This window comes from Schistocerca nitens, chromosome 11 (assembly GCF_023898315.1).
Source record: "Schistocerca nitens isolate TAMUIC-IGC-003100 chromosome 11, iqSchNite1.1, whole genome shotgun sequence".
NCBI classification, from domain to species: Eukaryota; Metazoa; Arthropoda; class Insecta; order Orthoptera; family Acrididae; genus Schistocerca; species Schistocerca nitens.
Window position 1 is genome coordinate 65525930 of NC_064624.1, and position 20226 is coordinate 65546155.

Below are 20226 nucleotides of genomic sequence, written 5' to 3' on the forward strand. Positions count from 1 at the left end.
AAGTTTGCCGATGACATTGTAATTCCATCAGAGACAGCAAAGGACCGAGGAAGATAAGTTGAACGGAATGGAGTGTCTAGAAAGGAGGATATAAGATGAACATCAATAAAAGCAAAACAAGGATAATGGAAAGTAGTCGGATTAAATCAGTGGGTGGTGAGGAATTGGAATTGAGACACTTAAAGTGGTTGATGAGTTTTGCTATTTGGGGAGCAAAATGAATGATGGTCGAAGTAGAGAAGATATAAAATGTAGACCTGGCATTTACAAGGAAAGGGATTCTGAAGAAGAAAAATTTGTGAACGTCGAGTATAGATTTAAGTGTCAAGAAGTCTTTTCTGAAAGTATTTGTGTGGAGTGTAGCCATGTATGGAAGTGGAACATGGACGGTAAATAGTTCAGACAAGAAGAAAGTAGTAGCTTTCGAATTGTGGTGCTACAGAATAATGCTGAAGATTAGATAGGTAGATCATGTGACTAATTCTGAGAAGAGTAATTTGTGGCTTAACTTGACTAGAAGAAGGGATCGTTGATAGGACACGTTCTGAGGCATCAAGTGATCAGCAATTTAGTACTGGAGGGAAGCGTCGAGGGTAAAAATGGTAGAGGGAGACCAAGAGATGAATACATTGATTAAGAAGGATGTAGGGTGCAGTATTTACTCAGATATGAAGAAGCTTGTACAGGATAGAGTAGCATGGAGAGCTGCATCAAACCAGTCTCAGGACTGAAGACAACACCTCCCTTGCACGATTTACAGTCAGTCTATACTTTGCTCTGATTCGTCTATGTCCGCTCAATACGGACTAAAAAATCTCTATTAATTATCTGAGCAGGATGCTAACAATTGTACTGATTCGTGATCTGTCCAGGTTAAATACTCTCCATATCTTTTTGATGAACTTCAGTTATCATTGGCGCTGCAATGACCTAATGATCGCAAGTATCAGTATCTCTAATGATACTGTCCAGAACGTCACACCCATCTTTAGTTTCGAGGTCTAAAATTCTTTTTCAGAGCTGCTTTAGCGTGCTCTCTACTCGGTATCAGGGACGGCCTCTGCGTAGGTTTGCAGTACCTCCAAGGGATACTGCTGTTTAACTGCGATTGATTCTTGAGTTTTCTACACAAGTAAAAAAGTTGTGTGCCATTTATCTTGTCTGTAGTGTCCGTGCACTGAGCACTGAAAGCAGTGTTGTGGGACTAAAATATGCTGACAGTGACTTGGGTTGCGCTGGGTATGCAAACGTGGACCCAGACTTTCAAAATGGTCGAGTGGGGGGGGGGGGGCGGTGGTGGAGTATGGAGGCAATTCTTGACAACAATCTACTGGACCCTCCTGGTAGTTGAAGGTGAAGCTGGGAGTATGCGGAGCAGCATTCGCTCCCAACATGTGCACAGACATGACCTACTTGTCACACAGCGAGTATGACTGGATAAGTGGACACAAGCTGTAAAATCACTTGTGCTTCAGACATTCATTGCTGTGATCACCAGTTGAATCTCATTACGTTTAGAGCCGCTCCATTTAAAAAAAAAGAAAATCTGCGAATATTTTTCATCACACTTAAGGGATTTCGCAGCTCCTTTCCAGTACTTCCACAAAGAACAGCACTTCAGAATTTCGAGAAGGGACAGTAACCCTCGTTGATACAGTTCGAAAATGGCCTGCAGCACTTAGCGCCTACTCATTGGAATTTCCAGTCATGGAGCATATTATCAAGTATGGGAGCATGAAGAAATTGCCAATGGGGAGAAGCTGTTGGAAGTATAGTGCCACAAGCCCGCAGCTTACAAAGAAGCCCTCAAGTGCGAGTTCGCAAATTCAGTCTTTAGAAAGGCTCATTTGAAAGCGTTGTGTTAACAATAGTGACTGGAAAAATATTAGCTGATAATGCCTCATCATGTGCATCAGGAGGGAGACAGAAATTGACTGAGCAGGAGGTGCTGACACCAACCTTTTACGGGGTGTGTGTATTCCACTTCACAAAATGGAAATCGTCGACATTCAAGAAATATTAAAAGCAAACCATTAACTTCCACCACGAGCACCAAATGAAAAATGGTGTGCCACAGTGGCCACAGAGGTTCACACCATTACGATTTAAGGCGAACTCCTTGGAAGTTGCAAACTGTGAAGAATGTTGAGCTGGGTATCCAGTCTCAAAGAATGCGTATCGAATCATATTGGTGTAACCTGGTGATGAGAAATGAGGGACTATGATGACATGTGACCGAAAGTGAAACAGTGTGTCTGGGAGCTTATCGTTGAATTGGCTATAATTTAAGGCATAGCTACAGACAGTGTGATAATATGTTTTACAGGCTCAGAAAAAACAAACATCCAGAGGCTGTATTTGTTCATCTTGCAATGTCGAACACTTTTCAGGGTGGATACTTTGCGCTAAAGGAGTATGATTTTTATACGCAGACCAGGGGTCAGGCAAAAGCCAGTTATTTTGACCAGTTATTGGATAATAGCAGTGCTCACACCATAGTTGTAGTACTCTTACGCCCATTTTCCCTCTCTTGCTTGGTGTGACGTAAATGTTCCCTGTTGCCCTTACAATATCATGCGAACGAGAAAGAATCGCCGGGGGTTTAACTCCTCCAACTTTCCAGAGTATCTACCATCCAAATTACCAGTCGACATAACTGAATAAGAGTCTGTTAAGGTATTTGATATTGATACAACACCCTTGGTACTTCCAGTTTCCAGGGTTCCTTTCATACACATATCCTTTTCAAATCCCGAGTGGTCGGAGTTGAAAACGACTTCCTTGCTGAACGATGCGATAAGTTTATCTCATCCACAAATTATTGGGCCAATTTCGCAGTCTGCTGTGCATCGTCAAGTTGACACTTTGCATGAAATTTCCTTATCTTATGTCTTTCAATTTGGTAGCACTCTTTAAAATTATGAAACCTCCACTGCATGAAAAGAACTAATCAGAATGGTGCAAAATGATTACAGGATCACTGAGAAAAGAGAAGTAAATTTATAATGAAGACAGAACAACATTTCGTCACAAGTAACAAAATCCGCATAATTGTCCAAAATTGTGTTGTACGTTATCTCAGTGTTGATATATGCCACAAGGGGACGTTGAATAATATTCTGTGGTTTTAAAATGTCAAACCAAAACACTTTTAGCTGTCTAAATTTTCAGTTATTTGAGCAAAAAGTTTCAGCACTACATTGCACTATCTTCAGGACCCCTGACTGACGTATAGGAAGAATCTCATCTCTGGATCAGTCAATACATAGTCCAGCATTCAGTGACTGGTAACCAATATATATATATATATATATATATATATATATATATATATATATATATACGGTGGTCCATTGTTCGTGACCGGGCCAAATATCTCACGAAATAAGCGTCAAACGAAAACCTACAAAGAACAAAACTTGTCTCGCTTGAAGGGGGAAACCAGATGGCGCTATGGTTGGCCCACTAGGTGACGCTGCCATAGGTCAAACGGATATCAACTGCGTTTTTTGAAATAGGAACCCCCATCTTTTATTACATATTCGTGTAATACGTAAAGACATACGAATATTTTAGCTGCACCACTTTTTTCGCTTTGTGATAGATGGCACTGAAATTGTCACAACTGAAAATATGTATCCTACCCCTATGAAAATGTTGATTAGAATACTTTGAACAAATCTGATTTTTTGTAACAACACTTCCCCTTCATGTACACTCCTGGAAATTGAAATAAGAACACCGTGAATTCATTGTCCCAGGAAGGGGAAACTTTATTGACACATTCCAGGGGTCAGATACATCACATGATCACACTGACAGAACCACAGGCACATAGACACAGGCAACAGACCATGCACAATGTCGGCACTAGTACAGTGTATATCCACCTTTCGCAGCAATGCAGGCTGCTATTCTCCCATGGAGACGATCGTAGAGATGCTGGATGTAGTCCTGTGGAACGGCTTGCCATGCCATTTCCACCTGGCGCCTCAGTTGGACTAGCGTTCGTGCTGGACGTGCAGACCGCGTGAGACGACACTTCATCCAGTCCCAAACATGCTCAATGGGGGACAGATCCGGAGATCTTGCTGGCCAGGGTAGTTGACTTACACCTTCTAGAGCACGTTGGGTGGCACGGGATACATGCGGACGTGCATTGTCCTGTTGGAACAGCAAGTTCCCTTGCCGGTCTAGGAATGGTAGAACGATGGGTTCGATGACGGTTTGGATGTACCGTGCACTATTCAGTGTCCCCTCGACGATCACCAGTGGTGTACGGCCAGTGTAGGAGATCGCTCCCCACACCATGATGCCGGGTGTTGGACCTGTGTGCCTCGGTCGTATGCGGTCCTGATTGTGGCGCTCACCTGGACGGCGCCAAACACGCATACGACCATCATTGGCACCAAGGCAGAAGCGACTCTCATCGCTGAAGACGACACGCCTCCATTCGTCCCTCCATTCACGCCTGTCGCGACACCACTGGAGGCGGGCTGCACGATGTTGGGGCGTGAGCGGAAGACGGCCTAACGGTGTGCGGGACCGTAGCCCAGCTTCATGGAGACGGTTGCGAATGGTCCTCGCCGATACCCCAGGAGCAACAGTGTTCCTAATTTGCTGGGAAGTGGCGGTGCGGTCCCCTACGGCACTGCGTAGGATCCTACGGTCTTGGCGTGCATCCATGCGTCGCTGCGGTCCGGTCCCAGGTCGACGGGCACGTGCACCTTCCGCCGACCACTGGCGACAACATCGATGTACTGTGGAGACCTCACGCCCCACGTGTTGAGCAATTCGGCGGTACGTCCACCCGGCCTCCCGCATGCCCACTATACGCCCTCGCTCAAAGTCCGTCAACTGCACATACGGTTCACGTCCACGCTGTCACGGCATGCTACCAGTGTTAAAGACTTCGATGGAGCTCCGTATGCCACGGCAAACTGGCTGACACTGACGGCGGCGGTGCACAAATGCTGCGCAGCTAGCGCCATTCGACAGCCAACACCGCGGTTCCTGGTGTGTCCGCTGTGCCGTGCGTGTGATCATTGCTTGTACAGCCCTCTCGCAGTGTCCGGAGCAAGTATGGTGGGTCTGACACACCGGTGTCAATGTGTTCTTTTTTCCATTTCCAGGAGTGTATATACTTGTCCTTACCCAGTGTCTTCATTTGCATAAACATTCGATACATATATTGCACGAATCTACTCCCTCCTCTCTGTGTTCACCTCTTCTTCTCCCATTTCTCAATCCACCCCATGCTTCCACCTCAGCTGTCTCTGTCTTTACATATCCTACTCCCCCTTCCTGCCCATTCCTTATGGCCTGTCTCTTCCACCATGTCTCCCTCCCCCTGCCTCTGTCCATATCTTTTTCTCTCTTTCTCTGTCCTCCTGCTTCTCCTCCACCACACTTTTTCCTGTCATCTCCTCCCCCTCCCCTCCGCCTATATCTCCCTCCTCAAATCTCTGACCATCCTCTCCTGCCCCTTCTCTCTGTCCATTTTCTCCTTCCATTTCTATCTCATCCTCCCCCATGCACCAGTCATTCTCCTATCTTTTCCTCCCTTCACTTCCTCACCTCATCCTCTTCATTTCCTGCAAGTCACTTTTCCCATCGGACTCCTCCTCCACCATTTTCCATCCATCTTCCGTTGCTCCAACTGTCTCTGTTCCCCTTTTGCCCCTCTCTGTCCCCATTCTCCCATTCCTCTCTCTGTCTGTCCACTTCTGACCTTTGCCTTGCCCATCCCCTATTAGCGTCTTCACTTTCTTTCTCCTACTGGCCCTGCCCATATCCTTCCCCTCCTCTGTACACATGAAACTTTCCCCAGCAAGTCCACCCATAGATATTGCCCCTGCAAAACCCATCTATAAAACAGGAAAATATTACAGCAGCCTACTTGTCAGGACTTGACAACCATTTTTGTGCTTGACATGTAGGTTGTCATGTTAAACAGACCGATAAAATCAGTTGTACCATTCCAATAAAACATATCTGTCATGCAGGGTAATTGTTCCATTGTTCCCTGCCGCTTACGAGTAGACTGTACTGCAAAGCAGGTCAGTAAGGCAGGCTGATATCGTCCCCATAGAACATACCTGTCGTGCAAGGCAGGCAGTATGCCAGAGATCAGGAAAAACACCTCTTAAACCATATCTTGGCTGTTATTGGGGGTGTAAGGTTATAAGCCCCCGCAGGGTCAATACTCCTGATGTGTGCTGTTTCAATGCCAAGTTAGGTTGGATTGGAAACGGGGTTTTGAAGGATATCCTGGACATATATACACATTCTCTGTTATATATATACACACACACACACACACACACACACACACACACACACACAAACACACACACACACACACACACACATATATATATATATATATATATATATATATATATATATGCGACTGCTATTCAAAATATATGGTCTATGTCCATCTGTATGTTTAACAGAGGATCATGAAAAAATTTAAGTAAAATATATGTATGTATATAGTAAAGTGTGTGTGTGTGTGTGTGTGTGTGTGTGTGTGTGGTTATGTGTGTGTGTTTTTGTGCACCCACACATGTGTGTGTGTACGAGTGTGTGTTCTTGCTGTGCTGTGTAAGCAGAATGATACGGAAGTAGTGTGATGGCCAAATCAGAGTATTTAGTAAAATTAAAGTTTGGGTTCTGAATGTATCTACGAATAACACAGTTATATTGCTCCCCTAATGAGGGTGCTTGGTCTAAAAAATTAGTTACAATGTATTCTCTAAAGAAACAGTTCCCACGTTTTCTATTTTCCGTTCTGAAATTTGTAAAAATATTCACGACCTTTGCCATATCACTACCCCTATTACATTTTTTTTAAAACTGTCGATGTTTCACAGTTCATCTGTAAATAAATTTGTTCTTCCACCCAAATAATCTAAATTTCACACAATGTCACAACTAGGGATTTAGTTTCACTTGGTTTGTACTCGTAGTTATAAAATTATATTTAATTTTGCTCTTTAATGGAAGTTTTTTAGAGTTCGTATTTGCTATTTATTTTTAAATTGGTTGGTTTAGGACTTCCATGTCCTGTAATTTGTATATAAGGCCTTTATAGGTCCCTACAATCGTCTGCTACCCACATGGTGGGATGTCTTCATGTTTTTCGCCATGTACTTATGTTATTCTTATTAGTATCATACCTGTCTAGTAATTCCCGACACAAGACTTCCTCTGCAATCTGTTTTTCATGTTTTGTCCTACGGCTTTGTATTTTCTGCTCTAACTGTTTTACTTCCTCCTCTGATTGTTCTCTTGTCGTTTTCTTCAGTTTTTGATAACCTGTTTTGGTTGCTTCCTTGTAAAACAAAAATAAATAAATATTTCATAACATAGCATTATAACATTGTAGAGAAATATTCACTGAACATGTAGTCCAAATTTCAGACCAATATGTTTAATTCTTTTAGAAAAGATGTTCCTTCTATTTGCTAAAATTAACATGGAGGATATGGATCGTTTCATCTCCCCATAAGTGTTCTGCATCTTTGTTGATTATCAATAGCATTTTGTTAAATTCTGTTGTCTACCTATGCTGTATGAATCTTTTAAATGGACATTGGACCCACAGCTCGCTCACATAAGAGGCTGACCATCTTAGTTAATCAACATACAAAATCCTTTAATCACTGTACAGAAAGGAATATGTTTTCTTAAGTCCACTCACACATTTCTGGGCCTATGTTAGTACTATCCAAGTGCCAGTTGTACTGCATTTGAATTTAACATTAACAACAATGGATGTGAAGTTGTGTGGCGATCCTATCAATTCACAGCCAAATATCGGTATTTTTTCATACAGTCAAATACAATGAGTGAAGAAACTGTACTCAGCACACATGGAAATCCCCGCTATATTCCGGAACTGGGGAAGTGTTCACTGCTGCACACATCTCTACTCATCAACACACGCAGTGGGTGTGTCTGAATTTCCTAATAGTAAGAAGGAGACCTCTTAACCACAAGTGAACAGGAGCACACCTACAAAATGGACTCAGTCTGTCATCGAGGCTGATATGTCCATGAAGGCTTTCCAAATATTACCATCAGTCTTTATAATGGGGTTTGTGTGCTGTTAAGTTCTCCCACATCAATATCTTATTTCTAATTACAATCATCTAATTTATTTCCCACTTTGTTTTCTGTCACAATGTCTACTGAGATTCTACTAAGTTCCATTTTACTATGTGCTAGACGTTTTAAAGTCTTGTATTGGACAGCATGTAGACTTAGTTTACATATGTGATTGTGTTTAAGGATATGCATTTTGCTGTGACATCTTACATTCAGCGGTTTCTGTCATTTTTCATTTTGGCAAATTAGTCCTGGCTGTGTTCATTTTCTTCGATATCTTCTGGGATACTGGCTTCTTGCCGCTTGTTACCATGCATCTGATGTTGTTTGAAACATGTCAAGTTTATTTTATGCAGCATATTTGGCAAATACAGGCTACTATAAGACTCCTTCTGCTGTTATAATTTCAACATAAGGGGAGCCAGATCGATGAAAATGACAGAATTTGTGGTTTTCTTCCAGTGTAAAATTATTTGGAATTTTCTGAATAAAACAAATCAAGTTTACCCTTCTAAGTGAATTCGAAGTGTGTTTTTTATCGCTGGAAATTTGACGCACTGCGTAAACGGTTGTAGCTACTTGGTGTGTCATCTCTGGCGGCACCACTCGCTTGCTACAAGCAGGGTATCTTTGCAGAATTAGACAGTGTTTTGTTTTCAACGTTGTATGTCTTTATCTCTGTGACAAGTGACTGCTAATATCAGTAAACATAAACGCTATACTGTGTGTGTTTACTTGTGGAGTTTGCTTTGTGTTGTTTAGCTGTTCATTTTTGCGTATTTGACGAATTTTGCTCTTACCTGTTTTACGTATTTGGTTTGTGAATATCAATATGCCCTGTTTCAGCAACTGAGTGTTTAAGAAAAGGCACAATGAGTGGAAGAAGATATCTTTTGTCGCTTTTGAAAGGAGATGCTGCTCCGACTATTTCACCGACTACTCCAAATGTATGTGATAGAACTCCTTCTTACAAGAAACTTCGTGACAGCAAAAAAAATTTGAAAACTGTTAAAGTGACAGTAATGACGTGAATGAAATAATTAACATTTCCTTGCTCTCTAATGTTTTGAAACATTACGTATTATGCCAAGTTTGCAAAGAAAGAGGACTGGAATTGAAAATAACTTCACACATTGGCTTGTCATGTAAACTGTTATTGAAGTGTAACAAATGTGCTGCAGAAGTTTCGTTTTCCAATTATAACAGTATTCCTTGTAGTGGTAATAGTGGAAAGACGGTGTATGATGTAAATGTTAGGCTAGTGTATGGCTCACGTTGCACTGTCAAGGGCAGTGCTGCAGGGACATTGTTGTGTGGAATTATGAACCTGCTAAAACCGCCAACCTAGTTTGGACTTTATAATGAATTGGTGGGATCTTCTGCAGAAGATATTGCTGAAGCAACAATGAAGAAAGCAGTTGAAGAAGCTGTAACAGATAATGGGAATTGTAGAGATTTAACTGTTACTTTAGATGGCTCATGGTAATGTAGAGGTCATAAATTTCTAAATGGTGTTGTGACAGCTACCAGTGGAGACAGTTGCAAACTAACTGATGTTGCTATTCCCTCAAAACGTTGTAGATGTAAGGGCAATACCAAGGACGAACTTAGCGAAAGTTGTGAAGTAAATTTTCATGGCACGAGTGGGACGATGGAAGTTGAGGGAGTGAAAGCAAATTTTTCCAGATCACGGGTGTGGTATAATGTACGATACACTAAGTATCTAGGAGATGGTGATTCTAAGTGATATAAAGCTGTAGAGGAACTCAAACCTTATGGCAATCAAATTCACATTAAAAAACATGAGTGCATTGGGCATGTGCAGAAGTGCATGGGGGCTCACTTGTGTAAACTTTTAGGATCCCGGAAGCTTAGTGATGGTAAGACCCTTGGAGGAAGAGGGACTATGGGTGTGCAATTAGGCAAAATACAAGAAGCATTGAGCATATGAGGAGAGCAGTATGGGCATTATTGTTTTTGATACTGCATCAACAAATGAGCATCCACAACATGTACTGTGCCCCATAGGTGATGACTCATGGTGTAAGTACCAATCAGGAAAGGAATATGCCCATAAAAACAGTTTGCCAAATGCTGGAACTGGTGTAATTAAGGCCATATTCAGGCCAAGTTTATTGGAAAAGTGTTTACAGGGGAAAACACAAAATCCAAATGAAAGTTTAAATAATTTAATTTGGATTAGGATTCCCAAAAGACTGTTTGTACAGATAAAAGCATTGCATTTTGGAGTGTATGATGCAGTGGCAACATACAATGAAGGAAACATTATCAAATGGTTCAAATGGCTCTGAGCACTATGGGACCTCTGAGGTCATCAGTCCCCTAGAACTTAGAACTACTTAAACCTAACTTTCCTAAGGACATCACACACATCCATGCCTGAGGCAGAACTCGAACCTGCGACCGTAGCAGTCGCGCGGTTCCAGACTAAAGCGCCTATAACCGCTCGGTCACTCCGGCCGGCGAAACTTTATCAAATGTGATGTGAGGAAACGTTTAGGTTTCCAACCAGGACACAAAGCCATTTCGACAATGGGCCTAATTGCTGAACAAAGACTAAGAGGTGCAGGAAGAAGAGACAAAAGCCTACTACATGCAGCAAAAGGGAAGAAACGAACACTGAAAAGGAAACTAACACTGAAAAAAGACGAGGATGCTGGCAATCCATCATATGGGTCAGGAATGTATTAAAAAACTTTGGAAGCCATTTTCGTAACTTTAAAATTTCCATCTTTGAAGAACATTTTCTCAAAAACTGCTAAAAGCATATCAGTGAAATCTATACAGAATATTGTTTACTTCTTTTCCTTCATTTTTATAACAAATTGTAAAAAAATATTGTATAATTCAAGAGTTATAGTACAAAAAGTGTAAAATTTTAGAGACAAAAATATGCATCTGTTTAAAAAAATTGTAAAACAAAAACAAATAAATATTTCATAACATAGCATTATAACTTTGTAGAGAAATATTCACTGAACATGTAGTCCAAATTTCAGACCAATATGTTTAATTCTTTTAGAAAAGATGTTCCTTCTATTTGCTAAAATTAACGTGGAGGATATGGATCGTTCCATCTCCCCATAAGTGTTCTGCATCTTTGTTGATTATCAATAGCATTTTGTTAAATTCTGTTGTCTACCTATGCTGTATGAATCTTTTAAATGGACATTGGACCCACAGCTCGCTCACATAAGAGGCTGACCATCTTAGTTAATCAATGTACAAAATTCTTTAATCACTGTCCAGAAAGGAATATGTTTTCTTAAGTCCACTCACACATTTCTGGGCCTATGTTAGTACTATCCAAGTGCCAGTTGTACTGCATTTGAATTTAACATTAACAACAATGGATGTGAAGTTGTGTGGCGATCCTATCAATTCACAGCCAAATATCGGTATTTTTTCATACAGTCAAATACAATGAGTGAAGAAACTGTACTCAGCACACATGGAAATCCCCGCTATATTCCGGAACTGGGGAAGTGTTCACTGCTGCACACATCTCTACTCATCAACACACGCAGTGGGTGTGTCTGAATTTCCTAATAGTAAGGAGGAGACCTGTTAACCACAACTGCACAGGAGCACACCTACAAAATGGACTCAGTCTGTCATCGAGGCTGGTATGTCCATGAAGGCTTTCCAAACACTACCATCAGAGGTAGTCACACAAATCTCTCACAGTAGGGTTAACCACTATCCTCTCACTACCCAACTGTAGTAGTGTTGCTATTCCCATTATGGTGTGGATGAACTTCTGATTGTAGTGTCTGGGAAACAAAGGTGTAAATTTAAGTGACAGTAGAAGTCTGAGCTAGGTGTGGTCGTGAGGTCAGGTGGCCTGTTTATTAAGATGGCTATTTGTGATGAGCAAGAGATCTCAGTGTGCCACAAATTTTCGATGTTCACTACATGTGGAAGTGTCCAAAGAAGTCGTTTAAAGATAAATATACAGTACTGATACGAAATTTGAACAGACACCCCACAATATAACATATCCTTATTCCCCACTACATAGTAATTTCTGTCGTTTCCTGCCTACTGGTGTATTCCTTCATTGTTTATTTTTGAGGACCAGCAATGAAATAGATTACCATTATTTGTTCCCATAAAGTCAATGTCTCGTGCAGATCCAATGCGTAAAAACCCTATTCCACACCCATTCTCTACAGAATTAATTTAGAAGACAAAAAAAGATGAACTGAAATAGAAACTGCTTCTTTCACACCAGTACATTCATTGTCTATGGAAAAGAACTTTATTTTATAGCATCTTCCCATATAACCACAATGAGTGAATCACACTTGTAATCCAAAGAGTATGCTCAGGATCACTTTGACCCACGCCTACTTGAACATCATAAGTCATGAAAAGATCAACTTTTCCTGACAACTATAACATCTGCTCCATCGAAAAAAATACAGTAAAGTTAGATCTTTTACCATAGTACTTGATTCATGTGTGGTGACAGAACTAACCGCAAGCGAGAGACGTCAGGGTCATCAGGTGGGGGAATCTCGCAGAGAGGAGGGAGCGGCGCAGCGGTGGAAGCAGTCCGGTTCTGCTCGCTGCAGTTGCCGTGTGGCTGGGCGGTGGCCGTGGTCTCGCCGTCTGCGGTGGCTGGCGTGCTGCGCAGAGAGACATGACGTGGAGACGTGATAGCATGTTCACATGGAGGCTAGAGGACAGTATAATACAGACAATACTGGTGAAGGATCTACAACACAACGACAATAACTGCATCTTTACCTTGAAGGACTTAGCACTGAGCTAATCACCTCATTCACAGCTTCTCCTGAGTTCCCCACACCAGTAATTTACATTATGTGATCAGAAGTATCCGGACACCTGACCGAAAATGACTTACTAGTTTGTGGCGCCCTCCATCAGTTATGCTGAAATTCAGTATGGTGTTGGCCCACACTTAGCCTTGATGACAGCTTCCACTCTCGCAGTCATACGCTCTGTCAGCTGCTGGAATGGCAACCCATTCTTCACGGAGTGCTGCACTGAGGAGAGGTATCGATGTCGGTCGGTGACGCCTGGCACGAAGTCGGCGTTCCACAACATACCAAAGGTGTTCTATAGGATTCAGGTCAAGACTTTGTGCAGGCCAGTCCATGACAGAGATGTTATTGTCGTGTAACAACTCCGCCACAGGCCGTATATTACGAACAGGTGTTCGATCGTGTTAAAAGATACAATTGCAATCTCTGAATTGTTCTTCAACAGTGGGAAGCAAGAAGGTGCTAAAAACATCAATGTAGGCCTGTGCTGTGATAGTGCCACGCAAAACAACAAGGCGTGCAATCTCTCTCCAAGAAAAATACAAACACACCATAAGAGCATCGAATCCGAATTTTACTTTCGGCACTATAAAGTCTGGCAGATGACGTTCACCGAGCATTCGCCATACCCACACCTAGCCATCGGATCGCCACATTGTGTACCGTGATTTTTGTAACTCCACACTACGTTTTTCCGCTGTTCAATCGTCCAATGTTTACGCTCCTTACACCAAGCTGTTTGGCATTTACTGGCGTAATGTGTGGCTTATGGATAGCCGCTCGACCATGAAATCCAAGTTTTCTCACTGTCATAATACTTGCAGTGGATCCTGATGCAATTTGGAATTACTGTGTGATGGTCTGGATAGATGTCTACTTGTTACACATTACGACCCTCTTCAACTGTCGGCGGTCTCTGTCAGCCAGCAAACGAGGTCGGCCTGTACGCTTTTGTGCTGTACATGTCCCTTCACGTTTCCACTTCACTATAACTTCGGAAACAGTAGACTTAGGGATGTTTAGAAATGTGGAAATCTCGCGTACAGACGTATGACACATATGACACCCAGTCACCTGACCATTTTCGAATTCTGTGACTTCCACAGAGCGACCTATTCTCCTCTCTGACGATGTCTAACTACCACTGAGTCGCTGATATGGAGTACCTGGCTGTAGGTGGCAGTAAAATGCATATAATAGGAAAAACGTATGTTTTTTGGTGATGTCCGGATATGTTTGATCACATAGTGTAGCATATAAAGGAAGAGATTGTACGGAACTAAACAGAAATGAAGATAACGTACAAGAGAACAATTACACTGAAAGATACAACTATTTCACATCATACTCTCTGAACACCTAACACCAATAGACGTATAGAAATTAGAACGACAGAAACCTATAAATGTACTGAATGTGTTACTATTTTCATCAGATGATGGTTTTAGCTTGTGTGTCATCGATGGGTCTGTAGGACACACAGATGGTCAGATCTTAGTTGCTACATATCACTTTGTGTTATTACATGCGTGGTATCTAAAGAAAACAAAAAAATAAATCTAAAGTACGAAGAAACTAAAAATAAAAACAGAAAAGGACATATTCTGCCAGACACCTAGAAAGACGACGTCTGTTTTGATCCAATGATGGTATGTGCCAAATGGTGGATATTGGATGTACTGTTAATGGTATCAGTGTCTTCAGACGGTATATAGCTTGGTGGCGTAGCTAATAGTGTGCTATCTGAGTGTACCCTATAACAATGAATGCTCACAGCCAGAAGGCTCAGAGAGGTGCAAACGTTTTAAGCAAGCAGGCAACCATGCCACAGAGACACACTTGTTCTCTCTGCAGCTAACTGGGCGAATTTGGAAGGGGTCAAATTGTGGGCTTTGAGTGGCGGGATTGTCCTTCCAGAGAACTGTCACATAAGTATGGTATCAATTGTATACGATGCAGATATCAGTAGTCAGCTGAATACTCTGACGCTCATAGATGAAGTCTTGGAAGGCCATGTGGCACAGACACCTGTCTGGATCGTAGCATTGTAAGGGCAGCAGTGACAGACCATACAGCTAACACACTACAGATAAGAGATCTTGTGAGGCCATATGTGTCAACACGTAGTGTTGTGAACTGGTTATTTGCAGTGGGACTGCCGACATGCACAACTCTCGCCCATCTTTCATTTGTGAACACCATTGACATGCATGACTCGACTGGTGCTGTCGAAGGATCATTTGGAACATGGAATGGCGCGCTGTGGTCTCCAGCGATGGAAGTGGATTCTGGCTGCACGCAAGTAATGGTTCTTAGTGCATACTGTGTAGATCTTGTGAGTGCTACGTTGTAGAGTGAACTCGTCCAAGACACTCTCGTCCTACTCCAGATGTTATGGTATAGGTTGTGACAAGCTTCAATTCTCGTTCACCTTAGGCGATTCTGAAAAGGGCGCTACTCAGTACTCAGTATTAGCAGAATGTTGTTAGACCTTTTCTTTTTCCATTCTTCCAACAGGAATATGTTGTGTTATTCCAACAGGACAATGCACACCATCAAGCTGCCTGTAAAGCTCAATATGCTCAGTTTTGTGTTCTGCCCACTCATCTAACATAGGGTGCTTAGGAAAGCTGCTTCCTCGGATCGCTAGACAATAATTCAAGCAAATCGTATTAAGGGAATTCATTATAAAACTTACGAGATATTTACGTGTCACAAGCAAGAGGTGACAGACGAACATAAGCGAACTCTTCAGTATACACAATTCGTAATACAAGTGAACGAATACAGTTTTTAAGTCACTGCTGTAGCGTTCGTACGTCGGCTCAACTCAGGCCACAGCCAGGTGGAGCGGCGCTTGTATCCTCCTCGTGTAGAGGGCACTCTTGTATCAGTGCCGTACGTCCGTTAGCGTGCTATTGGCTGACGCCGCATCACAGCCCTCTCTACCGTAGCGTTCCTGGCCAATGTGCCGGCGCTTCATATTACGCCGAAACGCTCTGTAAGACACGGAGCAACTTCCCTGCCAGCATAATCCCCAGGCAAATCTCCTAGGGAGCAAGTGTGGGACATGATGGGACACGAGGTGAATTATGAGACTCATCAACTAACAACTCTTACAGAACTACATGAACAGGTCGAGCTGATGTGGCATAGCATACCCCATGACAGTATTTACCTTCTGTTCAGTTGAGTGGACGCAAGAGTCAGCACCTACATTGGTGCTGTGGAGGCTAAACCATGTACAAATGTGGGTGTTTCACCGTGGTCGATACCTGGTACCACAGAACTGTCTGTGCTATCAATCTTTAAGTGTAATCCTTTCGCCGGCCGAAGTGGCCGTGCGGTTAAAGGCGCTGCAGTCTGGAACCGCAAGACCGCTACGGTCGCAGGTTCGAATCCTGCCTCGGGCATGGATGTTTGTGATGTCCTTAGGTTTAACTAGTTCTAAGTTCTAGGGGACTAATGACCTCAGCAGTTGAGTCCCATTGTGCTCAGAGCCATTTGAACCATTTGTAATCATTTCATGTACTCCATATGCGCTGTTGCAACAATAAAGCTTGAACGAAATGGAAACTTCTTAAGTGGTGCACTATTTTTTTCCGTATTGTATTATAACAGTGATATATCATGAGAGGACGTTACCGTGTATGACGTCATTTCTTTGCGACTACAGGTTGTGTAGAAAGCGGTAAAGAACATCCGAGTGCTCTGAGAACACAAGGAAACTGGGGCTAATTGGGCCACTTTAAAGTGACAACTGCATATCGTGTTACGTCTTTATCATAGTACTTTAATATTGCATGACAAAGTGAGTAGGCAGCAAATAAACAGGATCTCTTCAAATCATTACGCACAGATTTCGCATAATATAAAACAAAACAAGGCAATAATTTGTCTTAAAGTAAGAATAAATGGCAGTTACTCAATTTTGAAGGAAAGGTATGACACTGAGTGTCGAAGCTGAACGCTGTTCACTCTATGAATCCAAAGAGGGAGGTGGAAACAAAAAAACTGGTAAGTAAATTGTTATCAGGCTCCTATTTCAAAATTCGTATTGCACTGTCAGACAAAAATTTGACTTACTTCCAGGACGAAATTCAGTCATCAGCTGCAAATATATTTTGGGGTGCTGTACAGGTTACGATAAATTAATTTGTCATCTTTAGATGCGTACAAAATTATGCATACTATAGACCTTGGCTATACATTTATCTGAAGCATAAAATGTGTTTAAAATAATCATGCATAATATGTACATTTCTAGGCATACCATGGCAATATGCTTCTATGAAGGAGATATTGACATCTGATAAACACACATTAAGTAAGTTTCTGTAATATTAAAGTTTTAAACATGGCTGCGTGATCAGTGACCGTTTTCAAAGTAAAATTAAAGCAATAAAACCCCTCGGTCGCAAATATTAAGTCTTTTGACCTAGTTTTGGCACTACTAATAGTGCCTTCATCAGAAGTAAAACATTCAAACTGGCCTATAACGTAAGTACAAAAATTATGCGACATTTTTTTTGTATAAGTGTAAGTACTGACTAAGAGTACAAGAAAGGAACAGCACTTACATGTTAGGTATAAAATAAATATGAAGCGATAAAGCTGTAGTCACAAAATCTTTGAAGTTGTATTTTTCTGTAATATACTTTTTATGCTTCACATAAATGTAGAGTCAAGGTCTAACGATTTATAATATCACTAATTTTGTAGGCTTCTGAAGATGACAAATTGATTTGTCGAAACCGGTAAAGCGTAATAAAACTTATTAGGAACTGATGGCTGAATTTAATCCTGAAAAAATAATACTACAGTTGCTGGAAATTAGAACCACAAATAAAATAAAAGAGAAAGTGATGCATCAAGAAGACTTGGTGTGATTTCAGTATAACTTCATACACATACACATCATCAACAGGTATGTAATTAGTTGGAAATGCAGTTCTCTGTGAGTGGCAGAATGGCTGGGAGTGTGTAGTACTGTTGTTCAATTTTTAGCATTGTTTCCAGGCCTTATAAGGTAGAAAAGTGGCATAAACAGCGCCCTCTGTTGAGCGAACTCTGAATGAGATGGTGATGTCGAGTATTCACGTGAAACAGCATTATTGGCAACTGAGGGGTTTTAAAGAAGCTTTATTGCGAGTCTTCACTTGCCTTGCTGCTCGAATCCTACAATATCCAGCTTTTGGGTCATTAGAATGCGATGGGACCCCGTGTTAAACTGCATGGGGGCGTCAGGGCAGGCATTCCCGTCATCATGGATCAAATCGACCATGTCAGACCACAAGGAGGTAGCATCGCTGAATGAACACAGTTTTAATCTGCCTGGATGTTTCATATCAGCCCGCAATCCACCCAGGCTGTGGCTAAGCCATGTCTCTGCAATATCCTTTCTTCCAGGAGTGCTAGCTGGTCTTGCAAGTTATGCTGGAGAGCGTCTGTGAAGTTTGGAAGGCAGGGGACGAGGTACTGGTGGAAGTTAAGCTATGAAGACGGGTTGTGAGTCGTCCTCAGGTAGCTGAGACCATAGAGCTCTTGTCAGCAAAAGACAATTTTTTTTTCAATGTGTGAAATCTTATGGGACTTAACTGCTAAGGTCATCAGTCCCTAAACTTACACACTACTTAACCTAAATTATCCTAAGGACAAACACACACCCATGCCCGATGGAGGGCTCGAACCTCCGCTGGGACCAGCCGCACAGTCCATAACTGCAGCGACCAGACCACATGGCTAATCCCGCGCGGCAGACAAAGTTTCTGAGTTCAAGTCTCGTCCTGGCACACAGTTTTAATCTGACAGGAAATTTCAACACCCACAATTCACTGAGTCTAATGAAATATCCATTTTCATAAGTGGTCATAACCCATATGCTGCATCACGAGAAAATGGAGAATCAAAGGTATGACACTCAAGCTTGAAACTGAACAAGTTCCACTGTGAAGGCGTAAAACGTGCACGTATAGAGACAGAACTCACCGTAGGCGAGAGACCGTGGTGTCACCAGTTGTGGGGGTGGTGTGGGCGGTTGTCGTCGGCGCAGTTGCGATAGGACTCTTGCTGTGGTCGCCGTGGTCGCTGTGTGGCAGAGTGCTGGCTGCCAGTCTGCACTCTGGGGTGGCTGGAACACTGTACAGAGACAAGCAGTGAGTGGAGGTGTACTCACGTGGAGGCCAGGTAGCAGCTGGCTATAGACAGTGCTGCTGAGGGCTTGTCCAAACACAAAAAATACAACACATGGTGTGAACGACAATAGTCGCTCCACTAAGATGTACCATTGACGTACAAGAAATGATTATATGACATTTTTGGCTGGGAGGTCCCATCTGGGGAAGTTCAGCCGCTGAGTGCAAGTCTTATTTCAGTCGACGCCACATTGGGGGACTTGTGTGCTGGTGATGAGGATGAAATGATGATGAGCACAACACAACATCCAGTCCACGAGTAGGGAAAATGTCCAACCCCGCCAGGAATTGAACCTCGGCCGACTGCATTGTAGGCACGCACAGTAACACTGAGCTAAGCAGTTGGACACCATAGAGGTAATCAGTTCACACATTTTTCCTCCTGAATTTCCCATACCACCAGCTTAGCGTATTAGACCATAGTATGTACGAGATAAACCACATATAAACGGTATACGCAATGGTCTATACTTATGCTGCACTTCTATAGCAACCACTGGGCAGCAAAGTTTGAAAGCATATCTACAATATGAGCAATATTACAATGGCTGTAGCCTTTAAATGTACTTCATGTGATACTATCAAACAATGGAAAATGTAGGGTGGAATGTAACACTTTCATGAGACAGAAAGTAGCTACTCACCATATAGCAGAGATGCTGAGTCACAGATACGCACTACAAAAAGACTCTCACAATTAAAGCTTTCGGCCATTGGCTTTCGTCAACAATAGACACACATACGCATACACACACAATCATGCAGACGCAACTCACAAACACGACTGCAGTCTCAAGCAGTCTCCCTGCCCATGGCCTCCTCCTTTCCCCCACCCAGTCGCCACTGGTGCTGCTGCTCCCAATGTGGCCTCAGATGCGTGAGACGGCGGTCGTGTTTGTGAGTTGCGTTTGCGTGACTGTGTGTGTACGTGTATGTGTGTCTGTTCTTGACAAAAGCCAATGTCCAAAAGCCTTAATTGAGAGAGTCTTTTTGTAGTGCGTATCTGCGACTCAGCATCTCTGCTATATAGTGAGTTGCTACTTTCCTTCTCATGATATTGTTAATGCGATATTGTGATCATCAGATGGTATATGTCGGTTCTGTGT

The 20226-nt window shown here is 42.3% G+C and overlaps 1 protein-coding gene across 2 annotated transcripts in view; it reads right to left on the minus strand.

The window, feature by feature from the left end:
• The window catches only part of LOC126213334 (ankyrin repeat and protein kinase domain-containing protein 1-like), an 85135-nt gene that overhangs the window by 13655 nt on the left and 51254 nt on the right, over positions 1-20226 (minus strand). For both annotated transcript variants that reach the window (XM_049941028.1, XM_049941029.1), the window contains 2 exons: positions 18915-19064; positions 12618-12767 (listed from right to left, as the gene is read on the minus strand). In XM_049941028.1, coding sequence (XP_049796985.1) covers positions 12618-12767; positions 18915-19064 — 300 coding nt within the window. The remainder of the gene's footprint in view (positions 1-12617; positions 12768-18914; positions 19065-20226) is intronic.